The 20,239-nt window shown below is 43.1% G+C and overlaps 2 protein-coding genes across 12 annotated transcripts in view; one reads left to right on the top strand and one right to left on the bottom strand.

The window, feature by feature from the left end:
- Positions 1-1,896: 1,896 nt before the first annotated feature.
- On the top strand, positions 1,897-4,935 carry LOC131880851 (E3 ubiquitin-protein ligase CHIP-like). Its single transcript, XM_059227565.1, has 3 exons — positions 1,897-2,478; positions 2,633-2,901; positions 4,384-4,935. Exons 1-3 carry the CDS (start codon positions 2,232-2,234, stop codon positions 4,705-4,707), a joined length of 840 nt encoding a protein of 279 aa, XP_059083548.1. The 5' UTR covers positions 1,897-2,231; the 3' UTR covers positions 4,708-4,935.
- A 2,547-nt stretch (positions 4,936-7,482) lies between these two features.
- Positions 7,483-20,239, bottom strand: part of LOC131881458 (inner centromere protein B-like) — a gene marked incomplete in the record, with an annotated part of 46,856 nt that continues 34,099 nt past the window's right edge. For 4 of the 11 annotated variants that reach the window (XM_059228327.1, XM_059228323.1, XM_059228318.1 and 1 more), the window contains 11 exon segments: positions 7,483-8,366; positions 8,567-8,769; positions 8,850-9,628; positions 9,701-10,081; positions 10,176-10,351; positions 10,611-10,814; positions 11,402-11,923; positions 12,404-12,817; positions 13,642-13,799; positions 15,744-16,045; positions 19,569-19,678. In XM_059228327.1, the coding sequence (XP_059084310.1) occupies positions 8,574-8,769; positions 8,850-9,628; positions 9,701-10,081; positions 10,176-10,351; positions 10,611-10,814; positions 11,402-11,923; positions 12,404-12,817; positions 13,642-13,799; positions 15,744-16,045; positions 19,569-19,678 (3,242 nt within the window). 11 annotated transcript variants of the gene reach the window in all.

Genomic DNA, 20,239 nt, shown 5'->3' with positions numbered 1-20,239 from the left:
AATTGTGTGTAAAAAAAACCTTGTTCAAATCCTGAAAATACATATTTGCTCAAATAAAACTTGTCACTTTTTGGTGTCCCCTTCTAAGTCTCAGGGTTCAAAATTAGGAGAATATCATAAACGCAACTGAATCAATTTTCACTGCCAGGTTTTTCTTTAGATTTTTGCCTTTTTCAAATGTTTTTTTTCTAAAAGTATAATTTTCAAGATGTCGCCTGAACATATCCTGTCAAAGAGTGCCAAATATAATTGAATTGTGAAACTGAAGTTCTTTATGAGCACCATAAAAGACCATAAAAAAATTTCTTATAAAAGAGTAGCATTTTTCTAGCATTTTCGAATTCCAATTAGCATTTTTTTAGCATTGATTTTGCACGAGCTAGCATTGCTGGCTGAAAAAAACCTGGCCAGCCTGCTGTGAATATGAAGACACACTAGAGAACTTATCGCCAAGCATGTTAGCCATAGCCTCTACATTGTCTATGGCTTCACCATCAACCTCAAAGGGCCCAACAGGGTGTTTGATCTTTCTCTCAGAGTTCGCATAAGAGAAAAATGCCTTTGGATTCGACTTGACCTCCTGAACCACTCTACTCTCCTTTTACAAGTGGTCACTCTCATCCTCAATGGAGGCCTTAAGGCTGAATATGGTTTAGAAGGCGCCAAATATGGGGCAGGTTGGGCTGATTTCTCCTTTTTTTAAATTATAATGCCTTTCTTTTCCTCTTCCGGACTTCCTTACCGCTACTGGCAATGGGATCCCCAACATTTCAAGACGGATTTTACATTCATATAATATTTGATGCACCAATATATAAGAGTTGGAGGATCTGGCTAGCCCTGAAATATAGGGTTGATCACGTACTTTGATCAAAAACATGTCCAAGTCCGACTTGAAAGATCACTGGATCAACATCTACAAACTCCCTATATATGTTTGGTGGTAGCAAATTGAACAACGAAAGAGCCCAAGAAAGATGAGAGTTGGACTTCCTTGTTCTTGTTAGCCTGACCTCTCGAAGGCTTGAAGGTCCTGTCAAATCGCATGTTAAGCCTCTGCAGTTACTGCAATTGACCCATTTGAGTTGTTTTTGGCTTATTCTATCAAAATCTTATGTATAATTAGTTAAAGTCGGAAAACTAAGTTGCTTTGCCGTTAAAGGTAAATTCCAGAGGGTTGTCAGAACTAGTTTTCCTTAGAGTGGCAACCCTTCACATTAACTTGTGCTCAGAAAACAACTCCCATTCAAAGCTCTAGGTTTGCTGCTCGACGGCAAAACAAGTTCTTTTTCCGAGCGTCAATAATTAATGACCCAGGTTACGTAATGTCCGGAAAAGAAATTGTGTTCATGGCATGTTGGGAGTAGTTTATTTAGCAATCTACCGTGGCTCTTCGCTATTTCGTTTAGGCTGTCTGACGTGGCAGCCAAGGCCCCATGTTGCTGGAACAGCTTTCAGCGAGGTTTTGTAGAGCCATGTCAGGAAGTACCGAAGCTGGGATTCGTCAGGCTATTTATCAGTCAGTTTGCCAGGTAGGTAGATCATCTGTGTTGGATAGGGCTGCCAGGTGGTGGAATTCACCGCCAAATATTTCAAAAATGACGTAATAGAAAAGTTTTTGAAAACGGAAATTTTCAAGCGACAGTAAGCCAAAAAGTGACAGAAAATGACGGAATACAAACGAGTGTGGCAATCAGTTTTTTTTTTCAGTAGGACACAAGGAAAAGACGTCTCAAAGTGAGGGGCTGGAATCATGATAAAGGTATAGTTTGCTGAATATTGTAATATATATTGCTTATAATAACCTCTTACTTACAAGTAAGTTGACATGGTGGAACTGACGGATTTGGCGAAACAGGATCTAGCGGAACAGTTTTTTGAAAATCTGGCAACGCTGGTCAATTCCTGTATCCTTTGCTTGGGTTTCGAACAATTTTTGGCTGGCTTTTACTTTTTGGCCGACTGGGTCCTTCACCTCATTGATGGTTTCATCCTTGCTCTTGGCCGGTCGGTTGCTGGTTAGGTTAAGTCCTGATTGCCTTGATCGTATCCTAGCCCCTGGACTGATTCCAAGGCTGTTGGGCTAAAAAGCCAAGGCCATTGATTCGTCTCTGGGACTGTAAGACCAGCCGCCCTCAAACACGACTTGTCGTCTAGGCGTGGCAGTTAGTGGGTGGATAGTGGGTGGGTGTTGGCGGTGGGTCTGTTTGGACGTGGCGGAGGTGGGCGTGATGGCGGGCAAAAGCCACAGCGATAAGGATCTGAAGGATGCAGGCAATAAGCACTTCTCGGCGCGGAACTACGACTCGGCCATCGAGTGCTACACGCAAGCCATCCTCAAGAATCCCGCCATTCCCCACTACTACACCAATCGAGCCTTGTGCTATCTCAATCAGAAACGATGGGACTTGGCCGTCCGGGATGCCAAACAGGCCCTCGAAAAGGATGCTAATCTCGTCAAAGGCCATTTCTATCTAGGTAATATCGGGGGGACTCGTGTATGATGGATGCCTTAGTACTTTTGGTATACGTCTCAATGAAACCCAGGCCAGGCCCAGGCCAGATCTGCCTCTGGGGTAGGTGGGTATGATTTCTTGACCTAAGCCATGTTCTGTTTTGTGTGTTCGGGTAGGCAAAGCTTTGTTGGAAAAGGACCATTTGGACGATTCCATCAAGCACCTCCAGAGGGCCAGTGACTTGGCCAAAGAGCAGAAATTGAATTTTGGCGATGATATCGCTGTGCAATTACGGATCGTGCGCAAGAAGCGTTGGAATATCCAAGAGGAAAAACGCATCCATCAGGAGATTGAACTTCAGACCTACTTGAATCGGCTGATCCTCGAAGACAAAGAACGGAAAGCCGACGAACTCCGACACACGGGGCAAGATGTGGACGTTCTGGTGAGTTCAGCCACCCACTTCTAGAAATGGGCATTGTGAACGTTCTGCCCGCCAAATCGGCCTCCTCTTGGTCATAGCATGCAAGTCTGAGCCTGTTTTCGAATGAAAATAATCAATTAAGAATCGCAGGTCTCTCTAATCAAAGGCAGGTTACTTTCATATGATTTACTTGTCAAGTGATTCGTTACAAAGTTACGAGGTGTGACCATTCTAAAATCAGAATATCGAAATAACTCAATAATGCGGATGCGGGTGTGAAACTTATTTATTGACATTTTTCCACGTAATCACCCTCTTTAACAATATATTTATTAATCCGCTTCATCCATGGCAAATTTGCGGTTTTGAAGTCATCATATGAAAAAAAAATTCATTACTGCCGCATTTCAGCCATGGTTGACTGTATCCCCAGTGATATTCTTCCCAACAAATTGGGACATCATCCCACATCCACCCTATAGCCCAGACTTGGCCCCATGCGACTTCTTTCTGTTGTTCCCAAAGGTCAAATCACTCATTCCATCCGCATTTTTGAGTTATTTCGCTACGCTGATTTTAGAATGGGCACACCTCGTATGTTGTCCAAAGCTTATGTAGCTGACCATGAGCAGGCCGAAAATTCTTGTTTACTACATAACTTGAAATGTCTCCTGAGTTCCCTAAAGATGGTTTTGGGCTCAAGTTTGACCAAGTTCATCTACTCAAAAATATCTTGTGGTCGTATGAAGTTCTAAATTGGTTTGGGAGATAAGAAACTTTTGCTTCCGTTCGCAGTCCACATCTCTAGAAGTCCGTGGTTCAGCCTAGCGTTCGACAGGACAAGGATGATTTGGTTGGGCTTGTTGAAGTCAAATTAGGAATGTGAGACAAGACCAAAGGTCTGAAAAGCCAGTAATGATTTATTTGGGCCATACAAGTCCTTTTTAGGTTATAATATTCGACCAACATAAGTGACAAAAACTCAAAGACAGGTCAACAAAGTGTGGAAAAGCTAAAAATAATCTTGTGGAAAATCGACTTGCGCTATGAGTTGAAGTCTTGAAGAGGGTAAAAAAGCATAGAATATTCTTGCCTTAAATTTGTTCATAAAGACAACTTTCTATGTACTTTTAAAAGTAAGGAACTTTACGTAGCTCTTTTTTATGTATCGGTTATTTGGTTTCTTTCTAAGATATTTCCAGAAACTTTTCGTTGAAAATCCTCAAAATATTGATTGCCGAAGTCTTTTAGGCATACGGAAAATGAATGAATTGGACACGATTCAATCTAATACGTGTCCAATTGTTCACAAACATGATAACTCTTAAAACAATCATTTTTAAAATTCTTAGAGAAAAAATCCACGGCTGTGCCAGTTAGTCAATCCGGTTTTAGTCTGGCTCTTTTTTGATCAATTGATGCAAAAACTAACTATAAACGAATTCCATTGAAGACAAAAACTGGTGGAGATGTGTCCCAAAGAAAACTGTTTTTTTCTTTCAGGTAGAGAAAGTGGAACACCAAGCTGAAGATCGGTTAGCCGAAGTGAATGCCTTGTTTGCTAAAGTAGATGAGCGACGTCAGAAACGAGATGTGCCCGATTACTTGTGTGGCAAGATCAGTTTTGAGGTACTCAAAGATCCGGTTATTACGCCCAGTGGTATTACCTATGACCGCAAGGACATAGAAGAACACCTTCATCGGGTGGGACACTTTGATCCAGTCACAAGAACGAAGCTCACTCAAGATCAGCTCATTCACAACTACGCCATGAAAGAAGTGGTTGACAACTTTATCATGGAAAATGAGTGGGCCCTCGATTACTAGTCAAACGGATGTGCCTAATATGTTTTCCCCGTTCGGACCTCATCATGGATGTCCCCCCGTTTACTTGGGATTCTCTCATCAATAGATCATGACAGTCCACAATTTTGAATTTCGAAATACGTTTTGAAAGCCCCGCACATCCTTGTCAGAAAGTGAAGAAACTGACCCTCCCAATGCTAAAATAGAATTTGAAGTGGACAATAATACATATAATTTATAAAACTGAAAGTGTCAACAAGCGACGTTTGTTATCGTCATTGCAAGCAGTGTGTTAAGATCGAGAAAAGAAAAAGAACTAACGGCTTAAAGCATAGCTTGTTTCAGATTAAAGGAAAGACCGCTCATATGCAAAATGACACCGCTGCCTCCCGTTACTACGTCAATTGTAGTGACCGTAGAGCCTTAATGTGCGTTGTGAGAGCACCTTCAAGCACTCGAGAATCCAGGCTGGATCAAACAATGAAGTCCACTTCGCATCTTTCTCCGGCTCCTTAATCGTTTAATTTGCTTCCCTCTAATATCCGTAGGGAATACGTAGGCCTTGTTGATCCGGTAGCATCTTTCAAGTCCGACTTGGATGAATTTTTAGATAGCATTCCAGATTAACCCTACATTCAAGGACAAGCTCGGTCTGCCAACTCAAATTCGTTGGTAAACCAAATAGATTGAAACCTATTTAAAAACCTAAAAAGATTGAAATGTAGTAAATAGACGGCTTTTATCCTTTCATTGTCATAGTATCACTTTCCATGTAGCGGTTAGGAAAAGTCCATGAAAAACCAAAAATCTTGGATTATACTTGAATTAAGCAAAACTGTCTTAGACTTGGATTATTTTCGATTGGGCAAAGCTCTCAGTTTCCGATTGGAATTCTCAGAGAGCAGAAGATTTTGGATTCAAAGTCAGTTGGATTGGAAAAGGTTCTCAGATTCAAACTACAAAAATTCGGACCTTATGCATGGGGTTACTCCACATAGGGCTAGTCAACGCAATATCTCATTAATGTTTTTGGAGAAATATATCAGCATAATTTTTTACTCACATTTTTTAATAACGCTGTGCTATAATATACATGTTTAAATCTATAGGTAAAGCGAAAAGTGCAAGTCAAAATTTTTAGCAAGTAAACTTAGGGCAAAAAGCGCAACATCCGCACAAGGCGCTAGATACGGAGGTGCTGGTGGTAGAACTACAGGGTGCGTGAGCAAAATATAAACACTTAGTAGAATTTTGATCTCCACTTTTTAGGACAGTTACAGACGGTTTCTTTTGTTGGAGTTGACAAGAACGAGCTTAGTGAACAAGAGGGGGGCCTATATATTGTCACAATGGACACAGATCAAGACCTTGAAGATGACACACTAAGACCTCTACTTCTCCATTAGACATTTTTACATGACTAGTGTGCAGGTCATTTCAAACATATAGACATATGCCCCCATGCGGAAAAATGGGATTGTCAGGGCTTACTCTATCACATCAAACTAAATTGAAACCAACCATGGCCAGCTCTTCATCTAAGACTCCTGGTCGAAGCCAAGTTTCTGTCATGGAAATGAACGAGACCTGCCTATCTAAAGCTAGTTCCTCAAGAACCTTGATCTTTGTGGTATCCTTTTTGGAAATAAGACAATGCACCTTCAGATAAAGCCCTTTTGCATGCTTATTGTCCTTCGATGGACTATTACACAAAAAACGTTTGTTTTGTTCGGCTTTGTAACACAGATCACTCAAAATCACTCGATTATTGAAAATTCAATGGGCGGATGGTGCGAGCTGCTGTGATGTTTGTCTTAGTTCTCTCTCCCCAAAATGCCTAAAATCAGGGTGAATGACTACATGTTTTCTTGAATTTCCCTCACTTGACATGCCCTATAGAGACATTTGGAAGGTGTGAACATAAAATATTTGATAATTACTAATTTCAAAAAGAGTTGGTGAAGGCGGACGGTCTAAGAGGCAACGTAATGATATTTTCAAGCTTTAGGTATACAGGTTTCAAACCCCGGGGCCGAGGCTACGACTTTTTTCTTTCCCTTTTTCCCTCTCCTTGTTCCGCTCTCCTTCCCGTAGTCTCATCCTCAATTCTATAACCTCTCTCCTACCTAAATTTTATAGCCTCTCATATCCTCTGGACACCACAACGCATCTTTTGGATCGTATGCTCAGGGGGCGACCAGAGTTCCTCCTCCTGCACCTCCTCCTCTTTTACCTTCTCCTCAGAGGGTCTACCAACCTTTGGTAGCCTTTGGCAACCTTTCACATCGAAATACAATTTGCTGATTTTTACTGATTCAATCTGTCAAAATTGGGCTTCTATTTCTACGATGACACTAAAGCAAACATTTAACCTAACTAGACTGCCAAAACCAGACTAACCAGGAAGTATAGTCGAATTATAGTAACTCAGTTCACTCGCGCAACCTCTTAAACGGAATCGGTTGTCTGTAAAAAATAGGTTAGACTCTCGAGCCTTCGGATTTAGAAAGCCCACACCAATCCAGAGGACATCTTGCCTTTCACGTAACCTGAGGTCGATAACTCTATTCATTTTTTCTTCATTTTATTTGCTATTGGGAGTGTCACTTCACTGGATGTTTTCAATTCCAATCAAGGATTATTAGCCATTCTAGCTAATTCATAGGGCGCGTCTCATACACCTCTATCTACGTACATACTGTCCAGTTTGATAGTTCATTGACAGGCAGCGGGTGCCAATAGATCAAGTGCACACACATTTGGAATAATCCTCGTTTCTGAAATAATGACATAAGATGAGCGTGATGGAGGCCGTTTTATTAATCTGATGTTCATGAATTTGGGTGCTGAATGTGGTCGAAAAGAAAAAGTACCGTTCTCACAGAGAGGACTTATGTACAAACACAAACGGATAAGTGAAGCACACGAGGCACTTCCATGTCCTGGCGCGCAAAATTGGTCCAAAAAAACAAAATGGGTGGTCCAGACGATAAATGAAGGTAAATGAGTTGGAGCATTATTGTTAATGATGGAATTGTTGTTAACTGGAGAACCTCGTCATTAATATTCGAAAACTAAACGAACATAAGTCACGGAATCACTATGCATCAGCTCTCAAAACCAGGTGGGTTTGATGATGTTCTTCTGTAATATCACGAAGCAAGGTGTCGAATGTTCTCAATAATAATAATAAAGATAGAGATAATGCACTTGTGTGTTCTGGGTGGGTTTTTCACGTGGCCACATTCACCGAAAAGTAAGCGCACAGGCAGGGCTGGACGACGAATAGTTTTTCTTAGAAAAAAATATACCGGAGTAAGAGTAATAATAGCAGTAGCAGCTTGCTTTTAGGACCAACACGCGAAAGAACGTCTTTGTGATGCGCCAACGAAAATGATCCTAAAACGTAAATGATATCACAAATGGGGTTGCTCTTCTTGTTTTCCTTCGATGGAATTCCACCACGTGTTCAGGGAATAATAGAACTGGAAATCACCACTAGAGAACAAATTCAGGGCTACGAAATGCTTAGAACTGATCAGTAAGCACGAAATCCATTGCTGCATGTCGCAGAGACACAAGAGAAGTAGGTGGAGCTGATTGATAGGAAGCTCAATCGTTATCATTTTCATCACCGTAACAAAGAAGGGTCAACTCCACGTTTCTTCACGATAACAAATCTGCAAGAAAGGGATTTTGTGTTTGTATCAACATATCATTGTAATTAATCTGTCAAGAAACAAATCTTCATTCTTGTTGCGTAAGAACCTGTTATTGATATTTAGCACTGAAAATCATCAGTTCAAGAGGGTTCTTGCTCTGACTGGAATGAAGCGAGTGCTGCATTATTTTTCTTGTTGAAATGGGGTTTTAATTGTACCTAATGCCTACGCAATAAATGCCATACCAGCGGTGTTGGCATCCAACTTGTTCAACGGACTTGCAGCACCAGACTCTTGACCTCCATTCGTTGTCTCATTCTCGAAGGCTATAATGGGGGCTGTGGTTACTTCCGAGGCAGAGGATTCTTTAGCCTCATTTAGGTCGAGGATCTGGTCGAATTCATGGTTGCCATTACCATGGCTGAAAATCAACAGATCGTACACACATTAGAAGTTGAATGGAGCACAAAATGTGTATTGGGTGATAATCAGATGACGAACCTCTGTCCGTTGGAGTTAGAAGCAGACACTTCTTTAATTTGGGTGTCTATGGTTCCCTTCTCCTCGGGAGAATCCAAGAGCAATTGCTTGTTAGGTGACGCATCCTGAGCTTGATTCTTTTCGTTCTCAGCAAACACTGATGATGGTGCCGTGGGTGAAGCCAGAGTGTTGCTCTGCTCTTTATTGTTATTGGAAAACAGATCCCCTAGGAGGTCGGGCTGGGGCGTGGCCGAAGCAGTGGACGAGCTCTGCTCCCCGGACATGTCATCGGCATTCGCGGAATGGTGTTGAGTTTGATCTCGAGGATCTGACGTAGACTGGTAGGCATTTTCGTTGTCGCTTTCCGCCGGATTGACAATGGTGCCATTCAAGTCATCTGACTTAGTATCAGGTGCCGCAGCAGCCTCTTTCTTGGGAGTCGAAGTGGGCGTGCCCTTACTACCGCGAGTTCGGGCCATGATCTGCTCGATTCTTTTCTTCCGCTCTAGACGCTCGGCCTCTTCCTTCCGATGTTTTTCCTCCATTTCTTTTTGCTTCATCTCTGCCTCTTCACGTGCTTTTCGCTCCGCCTCTTCCTTCTCCTTCTTGGCCTTTTCTTCTTCCTCTTTGCGTTGTCTCTCCTCTTCTTCTCGTTTTTGAGCCTCTTCCATGGCCTTTTGAAGCCTTTCCTCTTCTGCTTGTCTGGCCAAAGCAGCCAGACGGTCAGCCTCGATCATTGCCAAACGTTCTTCTTCCTCCTCTTTGAGTCGTCGCTCCTCTTCCAATCGTTCTTCTTCGGCCTAAATAGATTAATATTAGCACTCTTTGATCTGTTGGAGATCCCTTGCCTAGAAGTTAAATGAATCTCTCACCAATCGCTGCCTTTCTAGCTCTGCTTCGCGTTCCATCTTCTCCTTCATTTGTCGTCGTTTTTCGGCCAATTTCGCTTTGGCTTCTTCCTCACTTGAGATGATCTTCTTACTGGGCGTTCCAGGTCCACTATCCGCGGTGTTTTCTTGTCCACCATCTGCCGTCGACGGGGGTGGACTCTTATCCTTTACAGGCGACTTTTGGCCTTCTCCGATTGCTCCTCCAGAAATTACGTCAGGGGTCACCTCTTCAGTTTGGAATTTGGGGGTTAAATCCGGAGTGGTTGATTTTGGTGGTCTCTCTTCAATCGAAGTTGAAGAGCTCACAAAATCTTTCTTGCCCACGGGTGACTTCATTGGAGTAGAAGGTGCTTTCACTGGGGTCTGCAATGAATCGATTTGGAATATTAGACGTAAACCCAATTCGGGCTGAGCTTCCACGGCTCTGCAGCAAGCATCATGCGGCTAATCAACTTACCTTCCCTTTCTTGGCGTTGGAATCAGCTTTGACTTGAGCGGGGGTTCGACGAGGCGTTCCACCCACAGCATTGGACGAGGGACTTTTCGATAAGGAGTTCGTACTTTTGGTACTGTTATTGTCGTCGTCCTTGTCTATGCTCTTGGATCGAGTCATTCTCGTGGATGATGTTAAGGCTAAAACGAGACCAAGGTTAGTTGAAGACAGAACTCTTGAAAAGAAGGTTTGGGTTGAGCTAAATAAAGTGAATAAAGCTTGGGCAATACTATAATTGGTAGCATGTGGTCGGTAAAAGATCAAGCAATGTAGATTGCGGTGATGAGAAATCGGAAAAGTGCCAACAAATCAATGCGTGTCAAAATAAACTCCCGATGACGCGGACATCCTAACCCAGCATGAAAAAACGGGAAAGAAACAAAAGCTTCCCAAGCTCACATTTTTGATTAGTTCTAGAGGGTGTGGATCGTCTGGTTTCAATCATGGAGGTGGACATGCCCGTGGTGGCAATACTGATGGGCCGGGCTCTTCTGACGTGAGATCGCCGCATTCGAACCCCTCCATTGGTATTGGTATTCGAGTCCGAGCTCATCGCACTGGGAGGTCGGGATTGATGGACCGAAGAGCTCTCTCGGCTGATTCCTGTATGAGACACAGCGCACAAAAAGAGGGAGGAAATAAAGCGAGATCAGTTTAGGGTTGGTTCTTCACAAAGCTCAACAAACGGACACAAACACAAGGTCAGTCTATATATGGTGACCCCTATCCACATGAAATGATACGGAAGGACCCAAACGTACAGTTTTGGGATTGGTCCTCAAGGGCCATTTGATTTGTACAATAGCAACTTGAACTAATTCGCTACATGAAGCGCTTACAAGTTAAAGGCAATTTCAATTTTGACACGAGTGTAAGTGCGGTTGTGCGGCAAGACAAAGCATTTATATAACTGGACACCTTCACCATTCATACAATACTAGTATTTGACCCAAAAACAAGACCTCGTCACCAATCCCATGTTTGATGAGGACAGATCAGGGAAGGTTGTTAGAAATGTTGGAAAATGGGGAGAACCAGGGACCAAGCCGATGAGAAATGTTAGTAACATTGGTAGTAGTGGTTGTTAGTAGGTAGCTGGAGGTTGCATGTTTCGATAGCGACGTCATCATCATCATCGAAAACCCAACCATCATCATCATCATCAGCCCATAGCCGTGGGTTGATCTTACCTTCCGGGCGAGGTCTCGGAGGTCGCTTGGCTAGCTGAGAGCTTCGCCGCTTGACCGGGGACCGGTGATTGATGTGATTAGCCGAGTTAGATGGAGGTCGGTTAAGATGTCCCATGGACACACTCGCAGACATGCCCTGCCTAAACACCACGTCCACATAATGTGAAGAGCCTGGCTGTTGTTGTTGTTGGTGGTGGTGGTGTTGGTGTTGGTTGGGTAGAGAAGTCTTTGATGTTCCCTTGGCCATGTGTCTAGTGTGGCTTGGGCTGTGGTTAGCATGCAACCTAGGTCTGGACAATTGGTCAAGCCTGGACATGGAGACAGCCCTACCTGGGGTGGATCGCTTGGTTCCAGCGGGTGTACTCGAGCGAGACGAACCCGATTCCCGGGCCATCATTCCCGGCGTGATGGTAGGCATGAGATCAGTGCGGCGACGATGGGCAGTGAATGTTCCACCCGTTCCACTTAAACAAAATGATTGGCTCATGGAGGAACTAGGCAAGCCAAGACCAGAGTCCTCGCCTAAGTGTAGAAGTTAGAAGGCTCGAGTTATAACTCAGAGATCAAACGACTTCATAGTGGACCTCTACCCCTCCCAACCAAGGCATACGTAATTCCAAGGATACGAGCCAATTTTGAAACAAAACTTTCTGAATAAAACAAAACATAATTTGAATTCAATCAATCGCGGGAAAACCCCTAAAAGAACTGAATGGAAAATACGCAGTTGAACAGATTTGATTTGTCATGAAAGGGTAAGAAATCGAGCTAGAGCGTCGAACAAAAAGAAAACATCTCTTTCGATTTGCAGCCTGTGAAAAGAAGTAGTAGATAGCATGACGACCCAAGACAAGTTGGAGAAGAAACCAAAAAGATGAAAACTATAATTTAAAAAAAAAAACCGGATGACAAAGGAATCGAAAAAACAACCCGTCGATGCTGGCCAACGACCCACGATGTCCTCTAGGGCTGAGCTAGATTAGAGCCATCAACACTCCTTACCGCCAACTAAGGAGGCTGAACCTCGCATGAAGTGCGAGTCATGTCTGGATCTGCTGCAAGGACTCGGACCAGGAGGACGAGGTCCGCGACCATCAGCTGAGGGTGCTCGACGGTTCGAGCTACGTTCAGAGTGACTATCACCAATGTCAATGTCGCGAATGAACCAGTACAATGGCGATTGTTCGGCCATGGGCGATCCTGGCTGGGACTGGACTTTGGTGAATCTGTCCTTCCTATAGAGGAGCCCTGCCGTTGTTCCAACGCCTTTCAGATTAGTATTGGAGGTATTTTTGGCCGAGGCCGCACCAGAGGCCGGTGAAGCCATGATAGACTTGAGGTTGGGTAAGAATCTCGAAGGTGAGGATCGGTTGACCGCTGAAGATCGGTCTTTCCATGTGGATAACCTCGGGCGACCTGGATGGTTGGATTATCAATGGATTTTAACCGCATGAGGATAAAGGAAACAAGATGGTTGAGAGTTTTGAAGAGGAATAGTAGTAAGTAATAAGTAGGTAGGTAGAGTAAAGAATGAACGCGAAAGATGGATCATTAGAAAGGACCCGTTCACCCGAATGTTGTTTAATTGTGGTTAAGTAAAAATGGTTTCAATAAAGCCCGCTACAGTTCACCAATTATGTCATTTGTGGCTGATACGAATGAGGAAAGCAAATCGCTTGATATGGGTGGTTGGTCTTTTTTTGGTGGTGGTGACGTGTTCTCAAAAATCCTTTATTTAGTGAAAGCGGGTGCACAATCGAGGGTGCATGGTTGGTAAATGGCAAACCAGTGAGTGTTGTGCTGACGACACGAATGACAGGCGGTTTAAATGTAGTGTCTTCAAGTTCAAATGAAGTTATTTCCTGTCCTTTGGAACCTCAGAGGGCATTATAATAATAGCCATGATATGATGAGAGAAACTGAAAACCGGTCGGGTCGTCAATTTCAATAATTTTAGTTTACTTCTACTTCACAAAACGATTAACTCTTGAAACCGGTTTGCATTTCCTGACCTAGTAAGTTTACCCTTAGAATGATATTTGCTAATATGTGCTCTCCTAGTTACTGAACTTTTATACCGTAGAAAAATATCCTGGATCTCGCTCATGTTCAAATTTAAGATTGGAGTCTTTCCGGAACTGATTTCAATCAATGCTCGAAGTTCCAGGATATCACACAGTGTTGAACTAAATACGACACGAAGGGACAAATCGTAAGTGGAAGAGGTGTTTTCAACTTACCATCTCCACTCTTGTCTAATCCGTGAACCGAGGAGGTTCTTTTCTTCATAGATTCATCCATCAACTCCCGCTCAGCGGACTTTCGATTGGCCGTGGGGCCGGGACTGTACATGGATTGACTCATGATGTTCCCTTGACCATTGCTGGAAGATGCCAACCTGAAAGAGTGACGAGAATCAGATTCCTTTAAAATAAATCCGTCATGTTGCTCTTGAAATAAGTGCAAGGAAGGACGATATGGAGTCGCTGACATTGACACTTGGAATGGCTTGGAATTCCATTAATCTGAGGGCGCATCAAATGTATGTGCCAAGGAAATGATGGCCTTGTTCGAGAGTCGCATCGCAACTCTCATTGAATCGACACTATCAGCTTGAGTCATCGCCGAGCCAAATTGATACAAATCTCCGCCCAACATCATCAAAACAAATACGTCATCATCATCATCATCATCATCATCATCCCACTCTCTTCCTCTTCTAATTAAATTCACGAGAACAAGATATTTGTCAGAGTTTAACGCAACCACCCATCTTTTTGTTCAATCATCTTCAGGAGGAAGACTGATCTCAAAGACGAAGAAAAGAATTTATTAACTGCATGTACGCATTGTGTAAAGGGACTCTTTTCGTTCTTAATTGCTCTCCAATTGGCTGGTTGGCTGGTTGGTTGGTTGGTTGGTTGGTTGGTTGGTTGGTTGGTTGGTTGGTTGGTTGGTTGGTTGGTTGGTTGATGCCATATTGGATGCTTAAAATGCAACTCCTTCTCCTTGGAATGTGGGCACTTGAAGGTCTTTAAATGTCAAACAGTGGGTATTTTTTTTACCATTGCTATTGACGAGTTAAAAGTACGTGCTTTGTGGGCTTGATGAATGACATTGAAATATGAAATGAATATTTGGAAACCACCCTCAATTACTCGAGAGGAATGAGGAAGAACCATCGTGGTTGTCTCAAGGGCGCTACTTGGCTAGAACTAAAAATATGCTTCCACCCACCATAGTCCGACAGGAATTTGGCAGTTTCAAGCTCAGACAAAGAATGCCTTTTTTATGTCTCGAGCAAAGCTATACATATTTAGAAGCTTTGCCGGACTACTGAGAAGAACAATCGCAGCGGGATTTTTTTCTCGTAATCCTCCTTAATTGGAGGATTTATGAAAGAAGAAGCAGCCATCGTTACTTTGCCAATTAGAGGGGGCAAAAATTATTTGATCCTAATTGCTAAGAGAGAACTGTTAAAGAGTACATGAATGGAATGCACTATCCGTTCATTGATCGAAAAACAGTCAAATCTGGACAATTTCGCGCGAAATCCCGTTTGCGGTATTTCTCACGTATTGCCAATTTCATATGGTTGTTAAACCGATTTGCACTGAGAATCTCTGGGTAGCACAATACTGCATTGTACATACTGTACACTCCTCTGTCTATCCGACCTGGTTTGGTCGAATGAGGTTAATCGTTGTGGAATGCAAGGGACTCTGGAAATTCGCCACTACTAGTTGGCATTGGCGTTGTTGGTTGGCATGCATGTAAGGCCAGTGGTTTGAGAGGGAGGTGGAAGTGAATTTCCCAGCTGGAGACTCGAACCAATGCAAAAATCAATTCTTTACAGACGTAATCCAACAAGGTGCAAGGCCAAAGGGGGTTACCACTGCCGACTTGATCATGGACAACGACCAAATCTGTGCGAATGGATTGGATAGTTCTTAGCTGCTGCTGCTGCTCCTGCTGCTCCTGCCCCTGCTACTACTAATAATGATGATGATGATGATGATGATAGTAGGGGAATATGTACGGTACGTATGTATGTAGTGATGCTGAAAGTGGTGGTGATGGCCGGTCGTTAGGTGATTTCCCATTTTGAAATGCAAAACATAAATCGAACATTCATCATGAATTCAAAGCAAGGCCTTCAAGCTAGGCATCCAAGCACGAAGATGGAATGGAAGAAAGGCTATTCATTCGTCAGTTTTCGCGGCAGGACGTCGAGCGTGACGAGAAATGTGAAACTTTATGACCAAAATGAACACCTCAATTTTCAGCGACTTCAAAGTGGCCTGCTTGCTTTTACTTCGTTTTTCTTCCTCTCGTTCTTTACCTGCGACTGGATCCCCAAATATCCGAGCTGGATCCCAAGTTGGGATGAAGGGATCGTGGTGTGGAGCTTCCAAATGCAAAGGTCATCCTGGCCTGCTGTTCACGTCGCTTCTCCATGATCTTTTCCTCACGCTCGATGGCCTTTTTGAGTAAGGCCTCTTTTCGCTCTCGATCAGCACTCTCGATGGCTTTTCGACGCTCAACCACAGCACTCAACTTCTCGTTCTCCTTGGATCTCAAAAGCTCAAAGTGTCGTCTTCGTTCGAATTCCTGTTGCTCACGGAACTTTTGAGATGCCTGTGCCTGCAAGAAAGAAAATGAATACGTACAGTAGGTGAATCCTGAGATTGCTATGAAAGAAAGTTTGTGGGGATATTCAATTATCCGGATGCTTCGAATCTGTTTCCAGTACTGTAGTATTTTGCTCTGCTCGAGAATTCCCGAGCCATCCTCGTCCATTTCTATGGAACCCATAACATGCAAATCCTCTCGTTTTCTTGGAGGACCACCACTGCCTCGGACAACAAGGCCACTTCCAGTCCACTCGAGTGAGAGATCTACTTTCCTGTAGACAAGCAAATAAATCCTGGATCCCTCTTCCAACTCTGATTGATAGTTTATGCACGATCCTAGAATTTTGTGCTCAAAAAGGTTCTTGATAAATCAACTTGGATTTTTTCTCGGGTTTCTCATCATTTGTATTGGTCCTCAAGTGTTTGGTTGTCTATAGAACCAATATAGAACCAACAAAGACGGCAGTTCAGGCGTAACATGCTGAGAAGGCGACATGTTTGTTCAAAGCGAGATATTTCTTGGTTGTGAATAAAAATGTGAGGAGTCATGATACTTTGAATAAACAACTTTTGATTATCTGAGCCATCTGTCAGGCATACCGGCCAAGAGAAATGCCAACGAGTGATAATGCTAATGGTGAAACTGATTTCTATCAATGGCAATCTCAAAATAACTCAAGCGATACAAACTTAGTACACACCAACATATGCACTGTAAATAAGGAGACTCGAAACCAAATTCTAGAATTAACTAGAGACTTTCTGCCACGAAAAACACCACGGAAAACTACTTTGGCCCGATCAAAACGTCTCTGAAATGAAGAAGGGCTGCACATAGAACGAAGCAAATTTCGAAAACCGTTGAGGTTCTGCGGTTTGCCAGCTATAAAATTGGCCTAACCAAAATGCAATCTTGGGAGCTTGCGGACAGATGTGAAATTTCGTGGTTTTTTTTTTGGACAGAGACCAACCGAGAATAGCGCAACAACCTATCTATCTATCTATCTATATATCTACATAGATGGTAATTATTCCCGTCGCGTTCTATTATTCCTCTTAACCATGAATCTAGAAACTAAAACTGAACAACGGCCTTAAGAATAATCGCTGGACGAATGATCTGGAGCTGGAGGAGATGACATGTCGCCAGAGATCAGACACTCAGTTGGATGATGAACTTTGCTACACCCGTGGTCTTTGCTCTTGGCTTGAGGTCCCTTCGATGTCACCCAAGTTGTTGTGGATGTTGCCGTTTTCATCATCGTGAAGTAGGCCCTCCCTCATAATGGCTTTTCTCGAGCCCACAGGGGGCTCTCTGGCTGGCTGGCTGGCTGACGGGTAAGAAGCGGAGAGAGCTGAGGATATCAAAAGCAGCACGAGCAGCCTAATCCGTCGGTCTCCAGGGTGTTTGCTCGTGATTATTCAGCCGAGAAGAAAATCCAGCCTCGAGAGAAAACCTCATTGGGCCTACGAACTGTACGTGAGAGCATGCACACTCGAAGTACACGGTCGTCAAGTGGTTCTTTCGGCGCGAAAACATAGCAGACCTTATACTTCATGTCTATGGTTAGCTGCAATACCTGATTGCCTTTCTCGTGCATTGTATGTGTTCTCCGCAGCCCAGAAGGTACTTTACGAGGGGATTTGCATGAATGAACAAGTTGGAGCAACTCGACCTCGTCGGTTTCTATGGCACGGTCGTGGTGGGCCTTGTCATTTCGAACAGGGCCTTTACTCCTGTTACCGGAGTACCACTACTTTTAACATTACTTTCTTCTTTCTTTTTGAACACCACATCTTCGCTAATGATTGGAGTGTTCCCACCCAAAGCACACAGATAGGGTACTTGTAAATTGGCCGTCGTAAAACTAATCAGTGTCCGCAAAATGTGAAGGGATTTTGAGGCTCTCCCATCTCTTAATCAGAATGGCATGGAACGAGCTTCATCTTTCTAGTTGGGATAAATCGCCGTGTTCCATCGTAAAATTAGGGACAGACATGAAGGTTAATTATTCATTATTGCAGAGTGACTGAATGAACTTACATTCGGGAGTTGGTCTGAAAATGGGTCCAACCATATTATCAAACTAGGTTGAAGAAAGAAAACCGAAAAAGGCTTACTGGTGCTCGCTCGTCTCGCTCCAACATCTCATACACAGATTACTCACGGCCAGAAGAAGAAGACGAACTTTTAAGATAAATCTCGGGTTTCATCTATTTTGAGTGGCTCAAGCTCCTTGAAGTTGAGATTTTTCTTCTCAAGGCTAACCGGCCAATCCTCTTAAGCAACCTCTTTCGAGCTCGTTCTCTGACCAGTAATGCAATCCACATGTACACTGTACGAACATGCATTCAGGTGGTTTGACTGGCCAGAAGCACGTACTTAGGTTCAGTTCTTTTCGTAAAATCTAGTGAAGTCCTGGATGGACAAAGAGAATAAAATCCAGGCACGAGACCAAAATAAATTCGAGCCGTTGAATTCGAAAGAGCATTCTGCCCATTGAGCCAACAGGACATTGACGACCTGGGCGGCTGTAATAAAGAGCTCCTCCAATGTTTCTGTCTTACGGTCACAAAATACTCCTCGTAATAGCAATAATAATAACAACAATAATTTGTAATTGAAAGAGCTCGTTACATTCGTAACCTGGCTTTGTGCAACTTGTAAGAAGCTATTGGTTGACGAAATGGCTCATAAAATATGGCTCGAGCCGGAATAAAAACGGGAAAGAACCAACATGGCTCGCACATTCATATTCGTGCACTCTTTTTTGGTACGGAAACATGAACCGAATAACAAGCCATTTCATGTTTCCGTTTCCCCAACTCGACTTCCAGTCTCGTGTTGGTTGTGCAGAGAGCATGGGTGGAATTTGCACTTGATTAATAGGTTCGAGCGAGGAAGTGAGTTGGTGTGATTCATGGCGGGAGGAGACTTGGTTTTACCCATAAAAGTTATCCCCCACTAGCCAAGGTCAATGAGATTAGATCTTGGAACGAGGATGCACCCCGAGGTCCATCATTCTCGGGCAAACAAATACGCCTTCCGACAAATCATCATTTCAAATCGTTCATTCATTATCAAAGCGATATTTGAATTGGATGATGCATTACCTGGATTGTCGGTCTCTACTCGAAACTTAATCACTTCAAACGGGCTCTTTGCAAACTATTATGCATGTGCGTAAAACGACTAAATGGAGCTGAAAGTGCTTAAAGCTAATCTGGGATCTGTCCACTTCTAGACACTCTTGATCAGGGCCTTGGGTTGGAACAAATCCTAACTTGGAGATTGCCTCCGCAATTTTTAACAGAACTTGTAAGAGCCCGAATAGACTAATGATCGACGAAAGAAAACCGGTAATACGTCAAGGTGAATATTTGTCTAAAGTTACTTTCCCGTACTTGAACCAATAGCCACGGCAGTACAAAAAAACGGTAGCTCCAGGAGGGCAGGAATTCCTCATTTGAGTTTCAAGGTGCCCCAGCATGAGAATATGTGTAAACTAATGACCTTAGTCAGTCAGACTTACGTGCTGTTTGAGTTCCTCCAACTTCTTCCTTCTTTCTTCCTCTTGATGCTCTTTAATTTTCCGCACTCGATCTTCGCGTTCTTTGGTAGACAAAGACAATTGGTCGCGACCTGATGGGGACAGAAAAATGAAATTAAACATTGAAAAGACTATCATGATTAAGTCATCCATCATCTACATTGCTCGCATGTAGGACATATACTGAACAATGCATGAAAGTGCTACAAGTTATTAGGGTGGGGTTGATTAGTAAGAGGGGAGAAATAATCGAAAAAGAGATCAATCCTCGCCGAGTTTCACACCAGTCACCTTGGTGGTTTCCAAGCACAAAAACAAACAAGGACAAGGGTAATTGGGCACAGAAATTGAACTCAAATGCCATTATGAATCTCACAGAAGTAGTTCGTAATGACGATATTTTTGTGCGGTTTCAAAGCGTCAAGCAATTATCAGCAATTAAAGGGAAGCAGCGAAAAAGCCTTGAAACGACCTGATAAATGATCACACACCCGGAGTGGTTGGTGTCGAACAACTTTTGATTCCACCTCTTTCTTAACATTTTTTTTTTGTTTGGCAATTTGCCAAATTTCAAAGGTTCAATACAAAACTGACTAAAAGTCTAACTGGAGAGAAGAAAGACTTCGCTATGAAGATTTGAAAAGCCCCCCCCC

The sequence above is a fragment of the Tigriopus californicus genome, chromosome 5 (assembly GCF_007210705.1).
Source record: "Tigriopus californicus strain San Diego chromosome 5, Tcal_SD_v2.1, whole genome shotgun sequence".
Classification (NCBI taxonomy): domain Eukaryota; kingdom Metazoa; phylum Arthropoda; class Copepoda; order Harpacticoida; family Harpacticidae; genus Tigriopus; species Tigriopus californicus.
This window is presented reverse-complemented; position numbering and strand designations above follow the sequence as displayed.